At 40.4% G+C, this 18,455-nt stretch overlaps 1 protein-coding gene across 1 annotated transcript in view; it reads left to right on the top strand.

Annotated features, from left to right (window-relative positions):
• The first annotated feature begins 2,843 nt into the window (after positions 1 to 2,843).
• Positions 2,844 to 18,455, top strand: part of mei4 (meiotic double-stranded break formation protein 4) — a 117,432-nt gene continuing 101,820 nt past the window's right edge. The window contains exons 1-2 of the mRNA XM_008122016.3: positions 2,844 to 2,989; positions 16,441 to 16,686. Of these exons, the coding sequence (XP_008120223.2) occupies positions 2,911 to 2,989; positions 16,441 to 16,686 (325 nt within the window). The 5' untranslated portion in view covers positions 2,844 to 2,910. The remainder of the gene's footprint in view (positions 2,990 to 16,440; positions 16,687 to 18,455) is intronic.

Here is an 18,455-nt window from a genome sequence, read left to right as displayed (position 1 = left end):
AGTATTGATCATTTCTGAACCGGATAAATGTAAGAACCAACAATCTTTCCCCCACAGTTTGTATATTATTATCTCAGTGTTTTGCTTTCCTATTCATCCAACATAGACTTCCAGATTGAAATGGAAAGTAAAACATAAAGCTTTCAGCGCTGCAACTCAAAAAACACGTGTCATATTTTTGAAAGCTCTCTCACCTTTCCATACGGATAAGGAAATATAGGGTGCTGGAATGAGAACTCGGTCCATGTTCAGTGTGCTGTCTTCTTATCTTGTGCTGAATTAAGCATCAAGAATAAAACAACTCACAACCAGAAGACAAATGTTTAGCTTACTTAAAGTTCACTGCAATATATAATCTATGAATTTTACTTATCTTACCTTTGAAAATGTGAATTGATTTTAATGTACTGCAGCCTGCAATGCTGTGATAACACAGGTATACCTCAGTTAATGAAGTAAAAGTATAGTATTCCTAGGCATTTCTTCTTTCACAGAAACGTTGGCACTGCTACATATGTAGTGCATTATATGGCCAGAGGAGACTAATATAATGCAGGTTAACTGCCTTGAACTGCACTCTGTGAGTCTACACCAGTGGTTCTCAACCTGTGGGTCCCCTCATGTTTTGGCCTACAACTTCCAGAAACCCCAGCCAGTTTACCACTGTTAGGATTTCTGGGAGTTGAAGGAAAACATCTGGGGACCCACAGGTTGAGAACCACTGGTCTATACTACAGTGTAGATGTGACCTTTGATACCAGAGGCAGAAATAATGTAGAAAGAATACATATAGGTACCCATTGAAGAATGGTTCAATATCTTTCAGCAAACTTTCATTTAATCAAAAATAATAGCAAGTGAAATGGGGTGTAGAATGAATGCAGTTTGATACCACTTTTACGGCCATGGCTCAATGCTATGAAATACTGGGAGTTTTAGTTTGGGTGAGGAACTACTTGGCAGAGAAGGCTAAAGATCTTTGTGAAATTACAACTCTCAGGATCTCGTAGCATTGACCTATGGCAGTTCAAGTGGTGTCAAATTGTATTCATTCTACAATGTGGATTTAACCCTTAGAAAAATAATCAAGAGTGCTGGCTTTAGAATTATGTCAAGGAACACCTATAAAGGCTGGGTAAAGAAATATGTAGAAATTCCTGGGAGTTGTAGTTTTGCAAGGCCTTCTCTGCCCAAAAGCCTGATGCCTCGCTGGACTATAATTCCCATTATTCCATAGCATTGAGCCATGGCAGTTTAAATGATGCCAAACTGCATTCCTTCTATAGCGTCCTCAGACACAGAAACCTGCTGAAGGATCGTAGGTATGTCACACTCTCTCAGCCTCAGAGGAAGCCAAAGGTAAATTTGTTCAAATGTAGTAAATTGGAAAGGACTTGAAAGCATTTTACATCAAAGTCTTCCCACATGAGTTCAGCATAGTTGAGGATGGAGAAGGTTCCCCACATCAGGAGGAATCACATGCAGGCTTTGCTGAGTTGCAAGTAGAGGCACGTAAAGTGGACCAAAACATATTGACAGCCTTCAAGGTTTGAGACTTTGCTATCTTACTGTACTGTCAATGAGGTCACTTTTTCTCAGCCAAAGTGACTATTTGGGTCATGCGACAGCGTCCCCTCCAGGGCTCTCGCGGGAGATGAAGCTCAACCAGAAGTCATGTAGTATGGCTCAGTCTAGGCAAGCAACCTACACTTAGTTGCTGTGAGTTTTCCGGGCTGTATGGCCATGTTCCAGAAGTATTCTCTCCTGACGTTTCACCCACATCTATGGCAGGCATCCTCAGATACTATGATTTTATCATAGTATATTTATTGTATGTTGACCCATGACTTGTTTCATTGTTGATTGTTTTGTTATGTTTTTATATTGTTTGTGACCTGGGCTTGGCCCCATGTAAGCCGCCCCGAGTCCCTTCGGGGAGATGGGGCGGGGTATAAAAATAAAATTATTATTATTATTATTATTATTATTATTAGTTGTTGTGAGGTCTGTTGGAAAACTATGCACTTGGGGTTTATATATCTGTGGAATGTTCAGGGTGGGAGAAAGAATGCTTCTCTGTTTGGGGCAAGTGTGAATGCTGCAACTGACCAGCTTGATTAGCATTGAATTAGCCTTGCAGCTTCACAGCCTGGTTGCTTCCTGCCTGGGGGAATCCTTTGTTGGGAGGTGCAAATAAATAAATAAATAATAACACTCAGAAGGCAGAGGAATTCCAGACAAGAAGCAATCAGGGCCAGCTAATACCTCCCAACAAAGGATTCCCCCAGGCAGGAAGCAGCCAGGTCTTGATGCTGCAAGGCTATTCAATGCTACTCTAGACGATCAATTGCAACATTCACACATGCCTCCAATAGATAAGAGTTCTTTCTCCCACCCTGGACCTTCCAGAGATATATAAACCTTGCTTGACTAGTTTCCAATATACCTCACAACCTCTGAGGATGCCTGCCTTAGATGTGGGCAAAATGTCAGGAGAGAATGCTTCTGGAACATGGCCATACAGCCCAGAAAACTCACAGTAACCCAGTGATTCCAGCCATGAAAGCCTTCGACTACATATTACACTCAGAATTCCTTGTGTTTGCCCTCAATAACTAGTGACGACACCATACATTCCATCAGGTTTCTTTGGGGAAGGAAAGCTCCTTTCTCTGAAATACAGCCTACAGCACTTGGTATTCATTGGTGGTCTCCACTACAATGTATTCACCGGGCCCGACACTGCTTAATTTCTAAGGCCCAAGAAATTCATAGAGTCGCTGAAGACAGGAGTAGCTGCACTTCCCGCCGTGACCTGCAGGAGGCGCTGCCTCATCACTGGATTGCAGCGTCAGCACAGAGACGCGGCCTGGTGAATTGCGTGGCTGGCAGCGAAGCCTGGAGGCTGGCATGGAGGCCTTCGATTGCCAGTCAGTCAACCTGGACAGGTCCAGCAGGCCCTTGTTCTCCGGAAGGCGGGCGCCTGCAGGTGAGGCTCTTCCTCTCTCCTGCCTTTTGTAATATACTGAGAGAGAGTGGCCTGCTGACAGGCTTCCATGACAGAGGACACTGTGGAATGAATGCTGCTTGACACCACTTGGGATCTATGGGATCTCTGGAGTTGTTGTTTTAGAAGGTCTATAGCCCCCTCTGCCGAAGAACACTGATGATGATTGGAATCCCCAAGATTCCACAACACCATGGCAGTTCAAGTGGCGTCAAACTGCATTAAATCTGCAATGTAGACAAAACCGCTCACAAGGAAAGAATCAGGAAGCGCTATTTCCCCTCAAAAAGTTCAGCAGTTTCAATGGTGTCTTGGTTTGAGTATTCAAATAGAACTCTTGGAGACAAGGATTCAAATCCCTCCCCCCCCCCTTTTTCAGGATGCGTCTACATTTTAGAGTTAATGCAATTTGGCACCACTTCAACGACCATGGCTTCATGCTCTAAACTCCTGGGAATTGTAGTGTTACAAGGTACATACAGGCCCCAAGTTACAAATATCTGACTGAAGGCCCTTCCATGCCCCTTCCACATAGCTGAATAAAATCCCACATTAACTGCTCTGAATTGGAATATATGGCAGCGTGGTTTCAGGGCCTTTCCACACAGCCATATAACCCAGAATATCAAGGCAGAAAAAAAATCCCACAACATTTGCTTTGAACAGGGATATCAGTCCACACTGCCATATATTCCAGTTCAAAGCAGATATTGTGGGATTTTCTGCCTTTATATTCTGGTTTATTTGACTGTGGAAGGCCCCCCAGAGAGGCCCTATATCCCAGAATCTGATCCCAGGTTTTCTACTTTAAATTGGATTATATGAGTCCACACTGCCAGATAATCTGGGATAAACAGAAAACCTGGGATCAGAACCTGGGATATAGGACCTGTCTGGAAGAGCCCTTACAAACAACTTGCAGTTAAGAACAGGGGTAACAGGGAGAGAAATCTACACCTAGAAAGGGAAATTCCCTCCTGGAAGAGTTGTCATGGGGGAAAGGTGTCTCCACTGAAGGCCATCCCAAACAGGCCCTATATCCCAGGATCTGATCCCACTTTTTTGTTTATCCCAGATTATCTGGCAGTGTGGACTCATATAATCCAGTTTAAAGCAGAAAACCTAGGATCTGATCCTGGGACATAGGGCCTGTCTGGAAGGGCCCTGAGACTTCAATCCTTGTTTCCATAACAAGCCCATTTTTTCAAAATCTTAAGTCTCACAGGGACAGAAAGTGAGGAGAAATCTCCTGAACAGGGGCTCATTGTTGTTTATTCATTCAGTTGCTTCCGATTCTTCCTCATGGACCAGCCCACGCCAGAGCTCCCTGTCGGCTGTGGCCACCCGCAGTTCCTTCGAGGTCAAGCCAGTCACTTCAAGGATACCATCCATCCATCTTGCCCTTGGTCAGCCCCTCTTCCTTTTTCCTTCCTTTTCCCCCAGCATCATTATCTTCCCAAGCTTTCCTGTCTTCTCATGATGTGCCAAAAGTATTTCATCTTTGCCTCTAACATCCTTCCCTCCAGTGAACAGGGGCACATACAGCAAAACAAACCCCACAGGGGTGTTAACCCTTCCCTATGCTATCCAAAACTAAAAGATATATATTCGGCTGAAGTTACACTTTAAAAAGTATCTGTTCCAACTTACCAACAAATTCAGTTTAAGAACAAACCTACAGAACGTATCTTGTTAGTAACTTGGGGACTGTTTGTATTGAGTGCCAAAGGGGGTGGTGCTTCACCAAACAACATTTTTAACTTCTATGGTTGATGTCTGAAACACATTATAGTATATTTTCCATTAGTGTTTCATTCCTAGGTACTTTTTATCTTAGGTCCTACTGATTTTGCTAAGAGATGTCTAGTAATTGGCAGACCTTATTGTTTACTTCATGGTTCATTTCTAATTTTCAAGGGGTGGCAATAGCATGTGATTTCTGACTAGGATTTGTGCATTCTCCATTCCTTGTTCCCAGTCAACATGCATTTAGTGCCCAGAATATGTGCAGAGGTGGCCTTCATTTATAATTCCTTGTTACTTGAGGCAAAAACATCCACTGATAGCATATCCCTGTATTTCTGTGAACACTATAGCAGAAAACATACGTCTTTTTATTAGTATTTCTTTCCAAGTAATTTTTCAAAGTGATTATTGCAAGCATTTTGTTTATGTACAGTAATTAGCATTTGTTCAAAACCTGTGACAAATAAAAGTACCTTGGGAAAGGGCAAGGCTGAGGTCCTCCTTATTTTAAATACGTTCCAATCTTGTTTTGCCTTTATTTCCCAAATACATTTTCTTCAGTAGTGTCCTTGAAACCTCCCATTCATCAGAGCTTAATGGAATATCTCAGCTCCTCTTTTCACAGTGAGTTAAGTGTTGAACTTTGGTGTAATATTATAATTGTTACTTGTAAAATTTATGTAAATACATTTGCATAAAAAGTGGTAGTTGTGCCTGGACAGCATTTATGCCTATGATTTAAATCACAAAGACGGAATCTGTTCATTGTAAATACATCTGAGGAGTATAATTGTGTGTCTTGGAAGAAGAGGTTCGTGAATTTACTTAGATGGAGATGTGCAGAAGGAGATGCTTAATTTGCAATGCAGAGGAGACACTATTCTTGTATAGATTATTGTGGAGCTGCCACAGTGATGTTGTTATGCTATACTTATACTTATGTATAAGTATAGATATTTTAATAAAACTCAACCCCAAAACCTGGATCAGCTTATCTATGGATCAGTGTGAGTACTGTACTTAAATGCTTTGAAAAAAAGGAACACTCCCCGTCTCTTAGTGGCAAGACATGAGAATTTAGGCCCCTTCCACACAGCTGTATAAAATCCACATTGAACTGGATTATATGGCAGTGTGGACTCAGGTAATCCAGTTCAAAGTAGATATTGTGGATTATCTGACTTGGTATTCTTCTTATTATTATTATTATTAAGAGGCTGGGTGGCCATCTGTTGGGCGTCTTGGATTGTGTCCTCCATGGCAGAACTGGCTGGGTTGGACTGGATTATCACAGTAATTATTTCATATTACAGTAGAATCTCCAACATTCGCTTATCTAGTGTTCTGGATTATCCAACACAGTCTGCCTTTTAGTAGTCAATGTTTTTGTAGTTAATGTTTTAAATTGATTATGATATTTTGGTGCTAAATTTGTAAATACAGGAATTACAATATAGCATTACTGAGCATTGAACTACTTTTTCTGTCAATTTTTTTGTATAACATGATGTTTGGTGCTTAATTTGTATAATCATTACCTAATTTGATGTTTAATCGGCTTTTCCTGAATCCCTTCTTATTATCCAACATATTCACTTATCCAGCGTTCTGCCGGCCTATTTATGTTGGATAAGTGAGACTTTACTGTATATTTATAATCTTATATTATCTACTTAAAACTGGATTATATGAGGCCCCTTCTACACAGCTGTATAAAATGCACACTGAAGTGAATTATCTGGCAGTGTGGACTCAAGATAATCCAGTTCAAAGCAGATAATATAAGATTATAAACGGGTAATATAGCTGTGTCGAAGGGCCTTGAGTCTACACTGCCATATAATCCAGTTAAAATCAGATAATCTGTATCTTATAGGCAGTGTGGAAGAGGCCTGAGGCTAACTGTGCCTGTCCCCTGGGCTGAGTAAGTTGCTAGGAGACCCAAGTGGGCAAAGTTTAGCCTTGTAACTGGCAGCAATTGGATAAAAAACAATTATTCCTTTCCTTCTAATTAGGACTTTATTTTTCTTTTCTTTTTGTTGTATGAACGTAGAGGCATGGATGAGGGGTTGCGTTGCCAAGTTTAGTGTTTCTGGGATGTGTGGTTTTGTTGTTTTGTCCTAGGCCGAATTTTTTTTTATCCTTTTATATATATAGATAGATATATGAGTTGACATCATGTGATAGACACGTGGCATTGTGCCAGTTATGACAATTCTATTGAAATAGAAATTAGTATTATTATAGCTACATAGCTGTACAATCCCATTTGTAAAATGTGCCTTACTAGTGCTGCTGAAAATATGTCAGTCTAATTATAATTGATAGGGTCAATATCTTAGAATTTGTGGAGGACAGCAACACAGCACTAGCTGTAAATAATTTGTCATTGTCATGTGAAACTTTAATTAACTAGGCGAGCATGACAAATATGTTGGGAGGACCACGGATGTGTTGTTAGTTAGGGTTTTTGTTGTTTGCCATTCAGAAAGCTCTTTGAGGTTTTTATTTGCATCTAAACAGAAATGTGAGGAAGAAGCATTCCTCACTTAAACAGAAACAATATGGTTCTGGAATTGAATAGCTTCTACATAAAATGGGATCTCTTTACCACCAAGGAAAGTAAATAATATAACATTATATTATGGAACTTCTCTGTTTCTGCCATGATGCCCAGTAAATTGAATGTGAGAAGATATAAAGGCAGACGTCCACATTTGTAGGTTTAACTTTTGCAGATTTGATTACTATTTGTCTCTCTAGGGCCTCATCATCATTATATGGCATTGCTTTTCAGCCTTTCGGCTAAGGTCAAGTGTGGAACTTCGTTATACGGCAGTGTAGACTCATAATGTAGTTCAATACAGTTTAACTGCATTATGAAATTGCATTGTATGACAGTATAGATGAGGCCTAGGTCCTTCAGAACAATTCCCAGCAGATGTTGATGATGGAATCGGACTGGAGGACACAGAGATTCTTAGAGAGATGTTTTCCTTAGGTTAAAAAAAGCAGTTTTTGTATGTGTTTTTTCACTTTTGCAGGGGTCCTGCACATCTAACACCAGTGACTATATGTGGTCAGTTACGTGTTCTGCAATTTTTGGTTTAACAAATGCTTCCAGTGAAAAGAATAGAACATGAAGTTGCTCTGATTTCAATAGTAGTCACACACTCCACCTGTAGAAGTGTTTTCAGACAAGGCATTTATTTTGCAACCATATTTTGCCATTTAAGATATTTTACATAAGATCTAAGTTTTGTCTGTTTTCCTCTATATGTCTATAACTTCTGATTCCTGGTGCTCCTTTTCTTTTCTTTCTATGTACCACAAAAATATAGTAAATAGAAAAGGTAAAATGGTTATATATTGGACCAATGGACACAAGACTGATCCCTGGATTACTCTGCTGACAGTTGCTAATGTCTTTAAGTTGGTAGCTCAAAAAATCTTCTATTCAGATGAACCCTTAGGTTCTGTCTCAATATCTTCTTAATTTAGAATAATTTTGTAACTTGAAAAGAATTATGATTCTGAATTATATTAAATGTTGCATCTTTAAAATGGTAAAAAAGAATGCTAGGAGAGAAACTAATCTCAAACTGCCTGTGTTTATTAAAACTTGCCCTGGGCAAGATGACAGATTCTCTACTGTGTTTATTTTTCTTTTCTACTTCTAAAGTAATGAAAATAAAACCCACAAATAGTGTAGTAAACTTGGGAAAATGTTCTTTTAATTGTAAAATAAGGACAGGGGTATAATTTTTTTAAACATCACCACTTTTGGCTTTAGGAGCAAAAATAATTTCACTGTCTGACACCTTAACTCATCAGGGGGGTTTATTTGTTGCTCAGCCCCAAGCAGCAGCATGTTTTGGACACAACAAAGCCATTTACTTTGCTTCCTTAGGCTGGAAAGGTATTATTTCCTTTGATTGGCAAACCACTTTTCAATGTTAATAATGGTACATGTTAATCTATAGCCATGGGGGAGCATAGATACTTCCCAGTTCCTCTGCGCTTTCTTTCTATAGTAGAACAACTGGCGATTGATCTTACCAGGTTGCATTTGCTTACCTGTGTGCAAATTTAAATATATGGAGTTGATTTAGGTTGACTGGACATTGTTTATTTAAAATATTTATGCACTGTCACTCCGTCTGCTAGAAGCTTTAAAGCCATTTACAATGGCATCATCTGTCTTATAATAAACTCAAAATATATGGAACAAATCTGCCTTCCTTCCAGGTCAGAGGAAGTGGCTGCTATACAGAAAAATCCCTGTCATCTGTAAACAAAACAAAACTATCCTTATGGAGGAATGGGACACACAACAGGGCATGCACTGAGTATCTCAAGTTTTAGGTAGTTCCCAGGTGGGAAGAAGTCATCTTTCAGATATTCTGATTCTAAGCAAGGACAGAAATATTGAAAAGTCACTGCAGTGTGATATTTACTTTTCATTAACCATGTAGTCAAATGGCAGTCAGAGTAATCCAAGGCTGCTTTCAGATTGGGCTCCTAGCCTTATCAATCAGAAGGCTTAGTTTTCTAAGTTTTTATTTTCTAAATAGATATATTTTTAAGAGAAGAAAAGATTGGGAGAGTGATAAAAAAGCACAAGTGGACAACACTTTTTTGTATCATATGTAATCTGATTTCAACGAAGCCAGGTGATGGTATGTTAAAAGTCACATCCCAAATATTGTCTATCTAATGGGTTAAAAAGAAAGGCAGAACCAAAAGCAGGAATCCTTGCTATAACTTCAGTTTTATTTGATGTGAGCATTTCTAATTTTTGGAACATTTAAAAGTTCAACTGTCTCAACTTCAGCCCAGTTGCAAAGCTGGAATGGCTCTAAAACTGATGGACAGTACTGCAAAGTTGTAAGTAGCTCAGAGTCTTATCAGTGGTACTGGATATGAATTACGTTGTGTTGGGCTGTCAAAAGCCACTGTTACTTAGCCACAGCCGCTCTCAGTCTTCAATGTGGAAGCAACAAACTGTATTAGCTTTATAAATGCTAAACTGAGTTAGAAAGAGCTCTTCTCTTTGTGCTCCCCTCATTTGCCACAGAACAGGGAAGTAGATGCATTGCTGCTTGGTCTTAGCTGCAGTAAAATCTTGAATGTGTCCATCACTTTCTTTGGGCTGCTCTCATGGGCATTCCTCGGGACATCTTAAAGTATTGTCTAAGGCTTTCATGGCCGGAATCACTGGTTTGCCGTGAGTTTTTCGGGCTGTATGGCCATGTCCTCGTAGCATTCTTTCCTGATGTTTCACCTGCATCTGTGGCAAGCATCCTCATAGGTTTGTTCAGAGGTTTGTTGGAAATGAGGCAAGTGGAGTATATCTGTGGATTGTCCAGGGTGGGGTAAAGAACCCTTGTCTGAAGCAATGTTGTAAATGTTGCAGTTGGTAAGCCTGATTTAACATTGAGTAGCTGTGCAGCTGCTAAGTTACAGTGTTGTTGCCTGGAGGCATCCTTTGGTTCGGAGGCGTTAACTGGTACTTGGAATTCTCCTTTTGCTGAGTGGGGAACCTACAAACAACCTACATCCCCATCAAGAAAATACAACAAATGCTATGTTCATCAAAGGCAAGATCTCAATCTCTTATCTGCATTCCTAGCATGTTCTCTCTTTCTCTTAGCATGTGGTGCTAATAAAAAAAAGGCATTACCTCTGTTTTCTACTTGGGGGTTAAAAAGAGATGGTGTTTGAGATTGAGGGACTTTCTAAATTATAGGCATCTAGTGTAGTAAATGTGCTGTGTGTTTTCCCTCTGGATTGTAATTCTCTTATGTGACTATCACATTTTCACAGCAGTTGAAAGATACATAGCTTTCCCTGCAGAGTGTCAACACGCCTATTGCCACTGCTATGCATAACATGTTTGAATATTTCCTATGCACCAGTGAGGAAAATTGACAAGTCTCATCTTAGAAGACATTTTGTAATCTTTAAAAAGTTGTCCATTAAATGTTGTAGAAAGTGAAACTGCACTTTCCCCCCGCTTTACCTATCTCCTAGACTTAAAAGGTGTGGGGGCGAGGGAGGTGGTTCTTATGCTCTCATTTCCCTACTCTGTCAAGAAGTATTTATAACCATTTTATGAATGTTGGCCCTTTTTCTAGCTCTCTGAAGTCTTAACATTCTCTAAACCTGATTACTGGGGGAGTCATATTTGTAGAGAGTGCTTTCCTTTTCAGATGAGACTAGCTGCACTTCTGTGTTTTATATACACATACATACATACATACTAGCTTGGGGACCCGGCGATGCCCGGGTCATTTGAGAATTGTATTATTTGTCTTTTAATGTTATGTATTCTGTTTGGAATGGGTGAACTATAATTCCCAGAATTGTGAGTGAATCCTCCCAAAACCCTGCCAGTATTTTAAGTTGGGCATTTTGGGCGTGTGTACCAGGTATGGTGCAGTATTCTCTGGATGGGGGTGAACTACTGTAATTTCCAGATTCCCGGGGCAATTGCCCCAAAATATCTATCAGTATCCACAGCAGGCAATATTCAGTCTGTGTGCCAAGTTTGGTCTAGATTCGTAATTGGCTGGGTTCAGTGGTCTTTGGATGGAGGTGAACTACAACTCCCAAAATCAAGGCCCCTTCCCACAAATACCTGCAGTATGTTCAGTAGGTCATGTGGGTTTTCTGTGTGAAGTGTGGTCCTAGTGCATTGTCGGTGGGGGTCAGTGTTTATCTGGCTGCAGGTGAACTATAACTCCCCTTTTCCCAAACTTGTGCAATATGTTATATTGGTTATGGGGGCTCTTTGTGCCAAGTGTGATGCTCATTCATTGCAGATGAACTATAAATCCCAGTACCTACTACACACATATGGGTTTTCGCTTTTATTATGGATTTAGATGTGTGTGTGTGTGTGTGTGTGTTGAACTAGCATATATACCAATGTTGCCTGGGTTAACTCAAGGTGTCACTGTATAAACATTGTGTTGTTTCTCAATGTGGATTATCAAAAAGAATACTAAAATACATATGTGAATTCTACATAAACAGTATTAGGCAGGGTTCTAATGCAGCATGCAAAGATAATCCACAAGCACCTGGACAATTTCAACAGAAAGGAACCATAAAAATGAACAAAATCTGACTACCAAACTCAGAAACACCAGAATCAAGACAGTAACTAATGAACTCCACCCAGACACAGGAAGCCCCCAGGCAGCAAACAATCAAGGGCCAGTGAACACCACCCACACAAAGGATGCCTCCAGGCAATAAACGCTCCAAGGGAACAAAGGTCTGGCTACTTCAAGGCAGTTGCCCTCACTATATTGAATATGCAGTCTTCTCAGTTACTCACATGCTAATGGATGGATCCCTCAAACACTTGTAAATCAGTGTTGCTGATTGCACCCTTCACACTTGATTAATATATTATCTCCCACCCTGGACATTCCATTTGCTTTACCACCATCAGATCCTCTGAAGATGCCAGCCACAGGTGCAGGCAAAACATCAGGAGAAAATGCTGCTAGAATACAACCATACAACCCAAAAACCACTCCAAAGATTTTGTAGATCTCTGATATTGAGAATATGTGTGTAATTTCTCTATATAGCGCATACTGGATTGGTATCAAGTTGCTAGGTATGGTGCAAGATTAAACACTTTGCTGCTTGAATTAGTACAGTGAGAGACTGGAATGTATTGCAGGAAGGCAGTAAATGTTAACTGACCCCTATTTCTAATTCCTTCTCAAATGAGTCACAAGTAAAATAAATTGATCTCTTCTGAGAAACTGTAACCTTTGTGCCATTATGATCACATTTTAAGAGAAAGAACACAGAAATACAGCAAGAGATTTAAGCAACATGGGAAAATCTGCTGAGATGCCATATAAGGTTTTCTAACATTTTGCAAAGATAAGCCACAAATATGTCTAAATCTAAAGATGCTTTGTTGATGAAATGCCATCATTGACCTTAGAGAGAGGCTTTAATTTAAAGTTTTTGACTTTTAATACCTTGATGGGATGAGCTGTCAGGTTAGTCTAGACCAGTGATTCCCAAAGCGGGCGCTACCGCCCCCTGGTGGGTGCTGGAGCGATCCAGGGGGGCGGTGATGGCACCTATTAGGACACGGGGGCGGGGCCAGAGGAGGTGTGGGGCCTCTTCCCAAGAGCCCGAGACAGGGCTGAGAATCTATACCTCTCCTGAGGTGCTTGTTGGGACACAGAGGGCGGACCATGGGAATGAGGCGGGGCCTCCTTCCAAGAGCCCGAGACAGGGCTGAGCCTCTATACCTCTTCTGAGAGACCTTTTAGGACTAAAGGGCAAGAGGCTCTGTATACCTCCCCCCCATACATGGGGATGGGGTATAGAGGTCCAACCCCCTCAGGCACTTGGGAAGAGGCCCCGCCCCCTCCTCTAGCCACACCCTCTGTGTCCTGGCAGGTGCTGCAGGACAGGGATAGAAGCTCAGCCCTGCCGCAGAGCTCGTAACTCTGCCCATCCCAGTCCTGGCCTCCCATTTGTGGCCCCGCCCACCTCCCCTTCCCAGCCCTGCATCATGAACTGGGGAGAGGCTCAGCCCCGCCCTCTTGAGCAGGAGCCACGCCTACCCCTATAAGCCACGCCCCCCTTTCCAGAGGGCGCTGAGTAGTATTTTTTTCTGAAAAGGGGGCGGTAGGCCAAATAAGTATGGGAACCACTGGTCTAGACCTCTGGATCCCAATGTGAAGCACACACCCCATTTTGGGGGGGGGGGGGATTGGATTTTAAGGGGATCGGTTTGGGAACGGATTATTAATAGTGTTTTTTTTTTGCATTTCTTATGGCTCTAGGAACCTCACATACCGTATATAAATCTATATTGCAACATATACATTTTTAAAAATTAAAATTGGAATGTACATGGTGGTTCAGTGGTGACAATGGAGAGGGGAAAAGCCCACTAATAGAGAGAAGTGGCGAGAGCATAGAGTTAACTAGAAAGCGCAAGAGCACAGAGAAGTGAGGCAACTTTCATACCAAACACTCCAGTCCTCTTAGTGTTCTTTTAACATCTCAAGCTATACAAATCATGTCTTTTTGTTCTGCGTATGAATATAGCAAGAAATCTGTGAAAAAATCCAAAGCACAATTACTACTTTAATAGTAAGTCAATATTTTTACATGATTTTTTAAAAGATAATCACCCGCAAGAAAATTAACGTAAGGTGACAGGATATGCTCACATATTCCCACCAAATACAAGGGAGCCCCTAATGGCGCAGTGGATTAAACTCTTGTCCCAGCAGGGCTGCTGACTGACAGGTTGGTGGTTTGAATCCGGGGAGCGGCGTGAGCTCTAGCTCCCCATGCGGGGACATAAGAGAAGCCTCCCACAGGATGGTAAAACATCAAACATCTGGTCATCCCCTGGACAACGTCCTTGCAGACGGCCAATTCTCTCACACCAGAAGCAACTTGGAGTTTCTCAAGTCGCTCCTGACATTAAAAAAAACAACAACAAATACATGCAGTGAAGTTAGACACTTGTTACCCTGTATTTGATTACTCAAATCAATTGTGCCTGGAATATTACTACTGCCCACATTAAAGTTGCTCTATTTAATTGCTTAACATTATTAACAGCCTAGTGTTTTCATTAACAAACAAGGTTTGGGCATAGAAATCCCACCTTTTCCATTCCTGTGAATTTCTCCCAATAACTTGCTGGCTACTTGAAAATGCTTGTGTTATTTTTTAGGGAAAATGACCTTTTGAATAGGTAATGAGCATAGAAAGAATATGCATTGACGCATTATTAAGCATCAACAAATGACTTCGAATATCAGAAAATCCATAAGCTTAAGTTTAGGACCTATCTTCACTGCCTGTGTCTCTTCATGACAGGTCACTTTTTAAACAACAAGAATTATATGTCACGGGGGACAGGAGATAGGCATCAGGATTTTAGAGATGCCTAGGTGGAGCATGGCCAAAAAAGGTTGGCCAAAAATAGAAAAGCAATCAGATTATATTGTCTGCTCAGAAGCAGATCCCATTTACTGCAGTTTTTTCTGTGTCAGGAGCGAATTGAGAAACTACAAGTTGCTTCTGGTGTGAAAGAATTGGCCCCCTTGGGACATTGCCCAGGGGACACCTGGATATTTGATATTTTACCATCCTGTGGGAAGCTTCTCTCATGTTCCCGCATTGGAAGCTGAAACTGACAGGCAGGAGCTCACCCCGCTTCCCGGATTTGAACCGGTCAGCAGTCCTGCGGCACAAGGGTTTAACCCATTGTGCCACCGGTGGCTCCTATATTTAGTACAATGAGATTTAACTTTGAGATAAGCACGTATATAATAATAATGTTAATATGCAACTGCATTTGCACATATTCCTATTTTAATCAATGCTTCTTTCCTATTGCTTCATCTTTTAGTTTTTTCTGTTAACATTTCTGTAGTCCTCACTGATATTTTATCCTTTCTCCTTGAAATACCATCTCCAAATTATTATAATAGAAAGAATCAGCAATGCCCACATTTGTTTCCATGGCTGTTAAGATCCAAGCAGATGCTTTAGAGATCTCTTCACATGTCTCTCCTCCCTGCGCCATTTCACGGGCAGTTATCAGCTAAAGGTAGGCACACAGGGTGCCTCATGGTGTCACACACACCCATCACATTGGGGGAATTGGCGCCCTGTCCCTACCAGATGGGCAAAAGGATAGAGCATCAATGGGGCAGGGCCTGCCAAGCATCATGTGATGGTGTTCGGCAGGCCCAGTCCCCAAAATGTTGCTAAGGGGCAATTTTCCTCCATGTGATGAGGTGGCATAAATCTGCAACCTGTGAAAGTGCAAAAGGTTAAAAAGAAAAGTAGAAATGAGGTCCCAAAGAAGCCACACAGTAGACTGAGTGAAGCATTGAAAAAGTGAATTCAGACTGACAGTATATAAAACATCTTTTGCAGAGCCTCAGCTTCTAGTCAGGTTGGGAAGATATGTTTAACAATATTTGAACAGTACCCCGATGAATATCAGCAATAATAATAAATATTAGAAATAATAATAATAAATAAGGTAAAATAATTTTTGTCTACGAGAGGCTATGCAATTTGGCAGAAATTGAAACTTCTTCCAAACTAGTTCTGAATCTTAACTTTAGTTCAGAATGTATATAGCCTTCTCTGTGTTATAACTTCTCTTTGTTTCATTCCCCATATTGTTTCAGTCCCTAATTCATATTGATATTAAATACTTGTTATTTTCTTCTTCCTCTCTCATGCTATTAAGTACAATTTCTCAAAACTGTGGCTGTTGTTAATTGTAAAATATATCCTCTGGAAGTTTCCTTCTCTGGAGGTTTTTGAACAGAGGCTGGATGGCCATCTGTCGGGATGTTTATTTTTTGTTCCTACATGGCCAAAGGAAGTTGGACTGAATGGCCCTTGGAATCTCTTCCAGCGGTATGATTATTTGATACTTAAAACTCTCATAGATGGCAGAAGTCTTGCTTTATGAATTTATTATACAGTACTTGCTTTATGAATCTGTTTTCCAAGCATGAGTCATACTTTGAATAGCTTATCTTTTGATTTATCTAATGACTTAAAAAGCCTATGAAAACTGATCTCCTTCCATAGCATTTCTGTTAAATAAATGAAATATGCAAACATAAATCCTGATAAAGCTTTTCTTTTTTTGACAGAAATAAAACATGAAGAAGTTGTGGCGTGCTACCTGAAAACCTCACAGTTGGCACTGGCTTTAGCTATCATCCGCTCCAAGCCGCCAGATAAAAGCAGCAAAGAATATGCAGAGCACCTGGCCAAGATAGTATCTGGACAAGATTTTAAGTGGAAATCAAGAATTGCAATGTTAGAAGCTGAGGTTCTTCATTTAAGGCAGCAACTCCTACTAAGGAAGACGTCTTCTGGCTTAAGAGCAAAACATGGTAGGTTATTAAATTGAGTGAGCTCTGGATGCCAAACCTGACACAATTGGAAAAATAAAACCTCTCTCACAGCTTTTAAAAATAAAATTAGTGTTAATTTTTTGTAGATTTTGGCTTCTTAATTTTAAAGAAATGGTTATCAAATATATATATCTTCCCCTATATTCCACAAAATTTTAGGGCAGAATGAGATGAGAAAGCAATGTAAAATAACATTAGTTGTACAAATTAATTGAAAACCTATAAATCAATGTAAGATGATGTCCAGTACTTAAAACACAACTCCACATTTTGTATCTACCCTTTTGCTCTTAAATAGAGGGAATGAAGAATTATACCTGTTGCTAGACATATGAACTCCATCTTTTTGAAGCCTCTGGGATGAAATAGCCAGGTTCTTTAGCTTGAACAGCATATCACCCATGTTTGGACTGCAGAGGGTCATTCTGTACTGGTTTAGGATAAAATGCAACCTTTCTTTGTACTTTTGGCCACTATTTTCTTAAGTGAAGGGTAGAAGAGCTTTCCTTCCTGGATTCCAAACCTCTCATTTTATTTATTAATCAGGATATTTCCTTAGGTGTCAACTGATTACCTTTATGTGTCACATTGTAGTGAAAACAAGTGCATTTAAGGGGTAAATTATAGCATTCTTTGTCCTTCACCAGCCAGCACTTCTATTGGATCCAGTTGCAGCAGTTCATAGTATTTTTCTGAAACAGGTAACTGAGACTCACAGCCCATAAAAGCATACCTTGTTTGAAGTGCCATCTAGTTTTCAGAACATTTCTACCACCTTTCTTTTCATCCATTTGGACAGTGTTTCTTGTGAATGTATTTTAGTTTGATATGCTTTCTTAGTTATTAATTCAGCTAGATCAAAGTAGAAAAGAGAACCTTTTCTTGCATCTTTGCCTTCAGTACTTCGGCTACGAAGAATTGTAGAATGTCTCATTTCTTTAAACTTGAAGCTTTAATATTAACAAGTTTTTCCCTAAGTCTTTTTATCTCATCTGACATTCCCTCTCCCCCAAATTACCCAAGGATAAAAACTAGCATTTTTAAAGTTGTTTCTATTGCTATTTATTGATCTGGGGGTAATTTAATGAGAAAACGCACAAATTACTAATCACCAGTAAAGATTCTGTCCCTGTTGGAATCCGCTTTTGTGGGACAAAGTGTGTCTTTTTGGATTCCTTCAGCTGTCCTGACAGGTTCCTTTTCTATTCTCTATCCATGGGGATGCATGGGTCATGCAATCCATGTTGTGTGGTCTCCTTATGCCAAATTCCATGAGGGCTAAGAGACTAAAGCCTCAACTGTGCATGGCTCCAACAGAGATACCATCACCAATGGCCTCCCAATATTTACTATGTCATTGAACTCTCTGAGAGTGAAAGGTTTTACTGGCCTCCCTCAGTGAAGGTTAAGCAATTGCCTTCCCAAGCACTCTGATTTTCTGGTGGGATGAGAGTATAACATCTCCCTCCAGACATGGCTAAACTTGAAGTGGGCACTGAGAGACAACATAGTGTAACTGTTCAAGTGGACACTGATCAGCATCATAGACTTACTTTATTAGCTGCTGCAGTCTTCCAAGTGTGAATTACATGTGCTTTAGAGATGGATACAAGTCTAAGCCCACTGTGTTCTTTTATTTACATGAAGACTAGCACTGCCTTCCTATCCAATGAAACTCAAGTCAAATGAATGCGTGCAAGCTGTCTGTTTACTGAATGTTGACCTACCTGACTGCGTGAATAATTTAA

This window comes from Anolis carolinensis, chromosome 1, assembly GCF_035594765.1.
Source record: "Anolis carolinensis isolate JA03-04 chromosome 1, rAnoCar3.1.pri, whole genome shotgun sequence".
NCBI lineage: Eukaryota > Metazoa > Chordata > Lepidosauria > Squamata > Dactyloidae > Anolis > Anolis carolinensis.
Note: the sequence above shows the minus strand (reverse complement) of the source record. Positions and strands in the feature narration are given on the sequence as shown.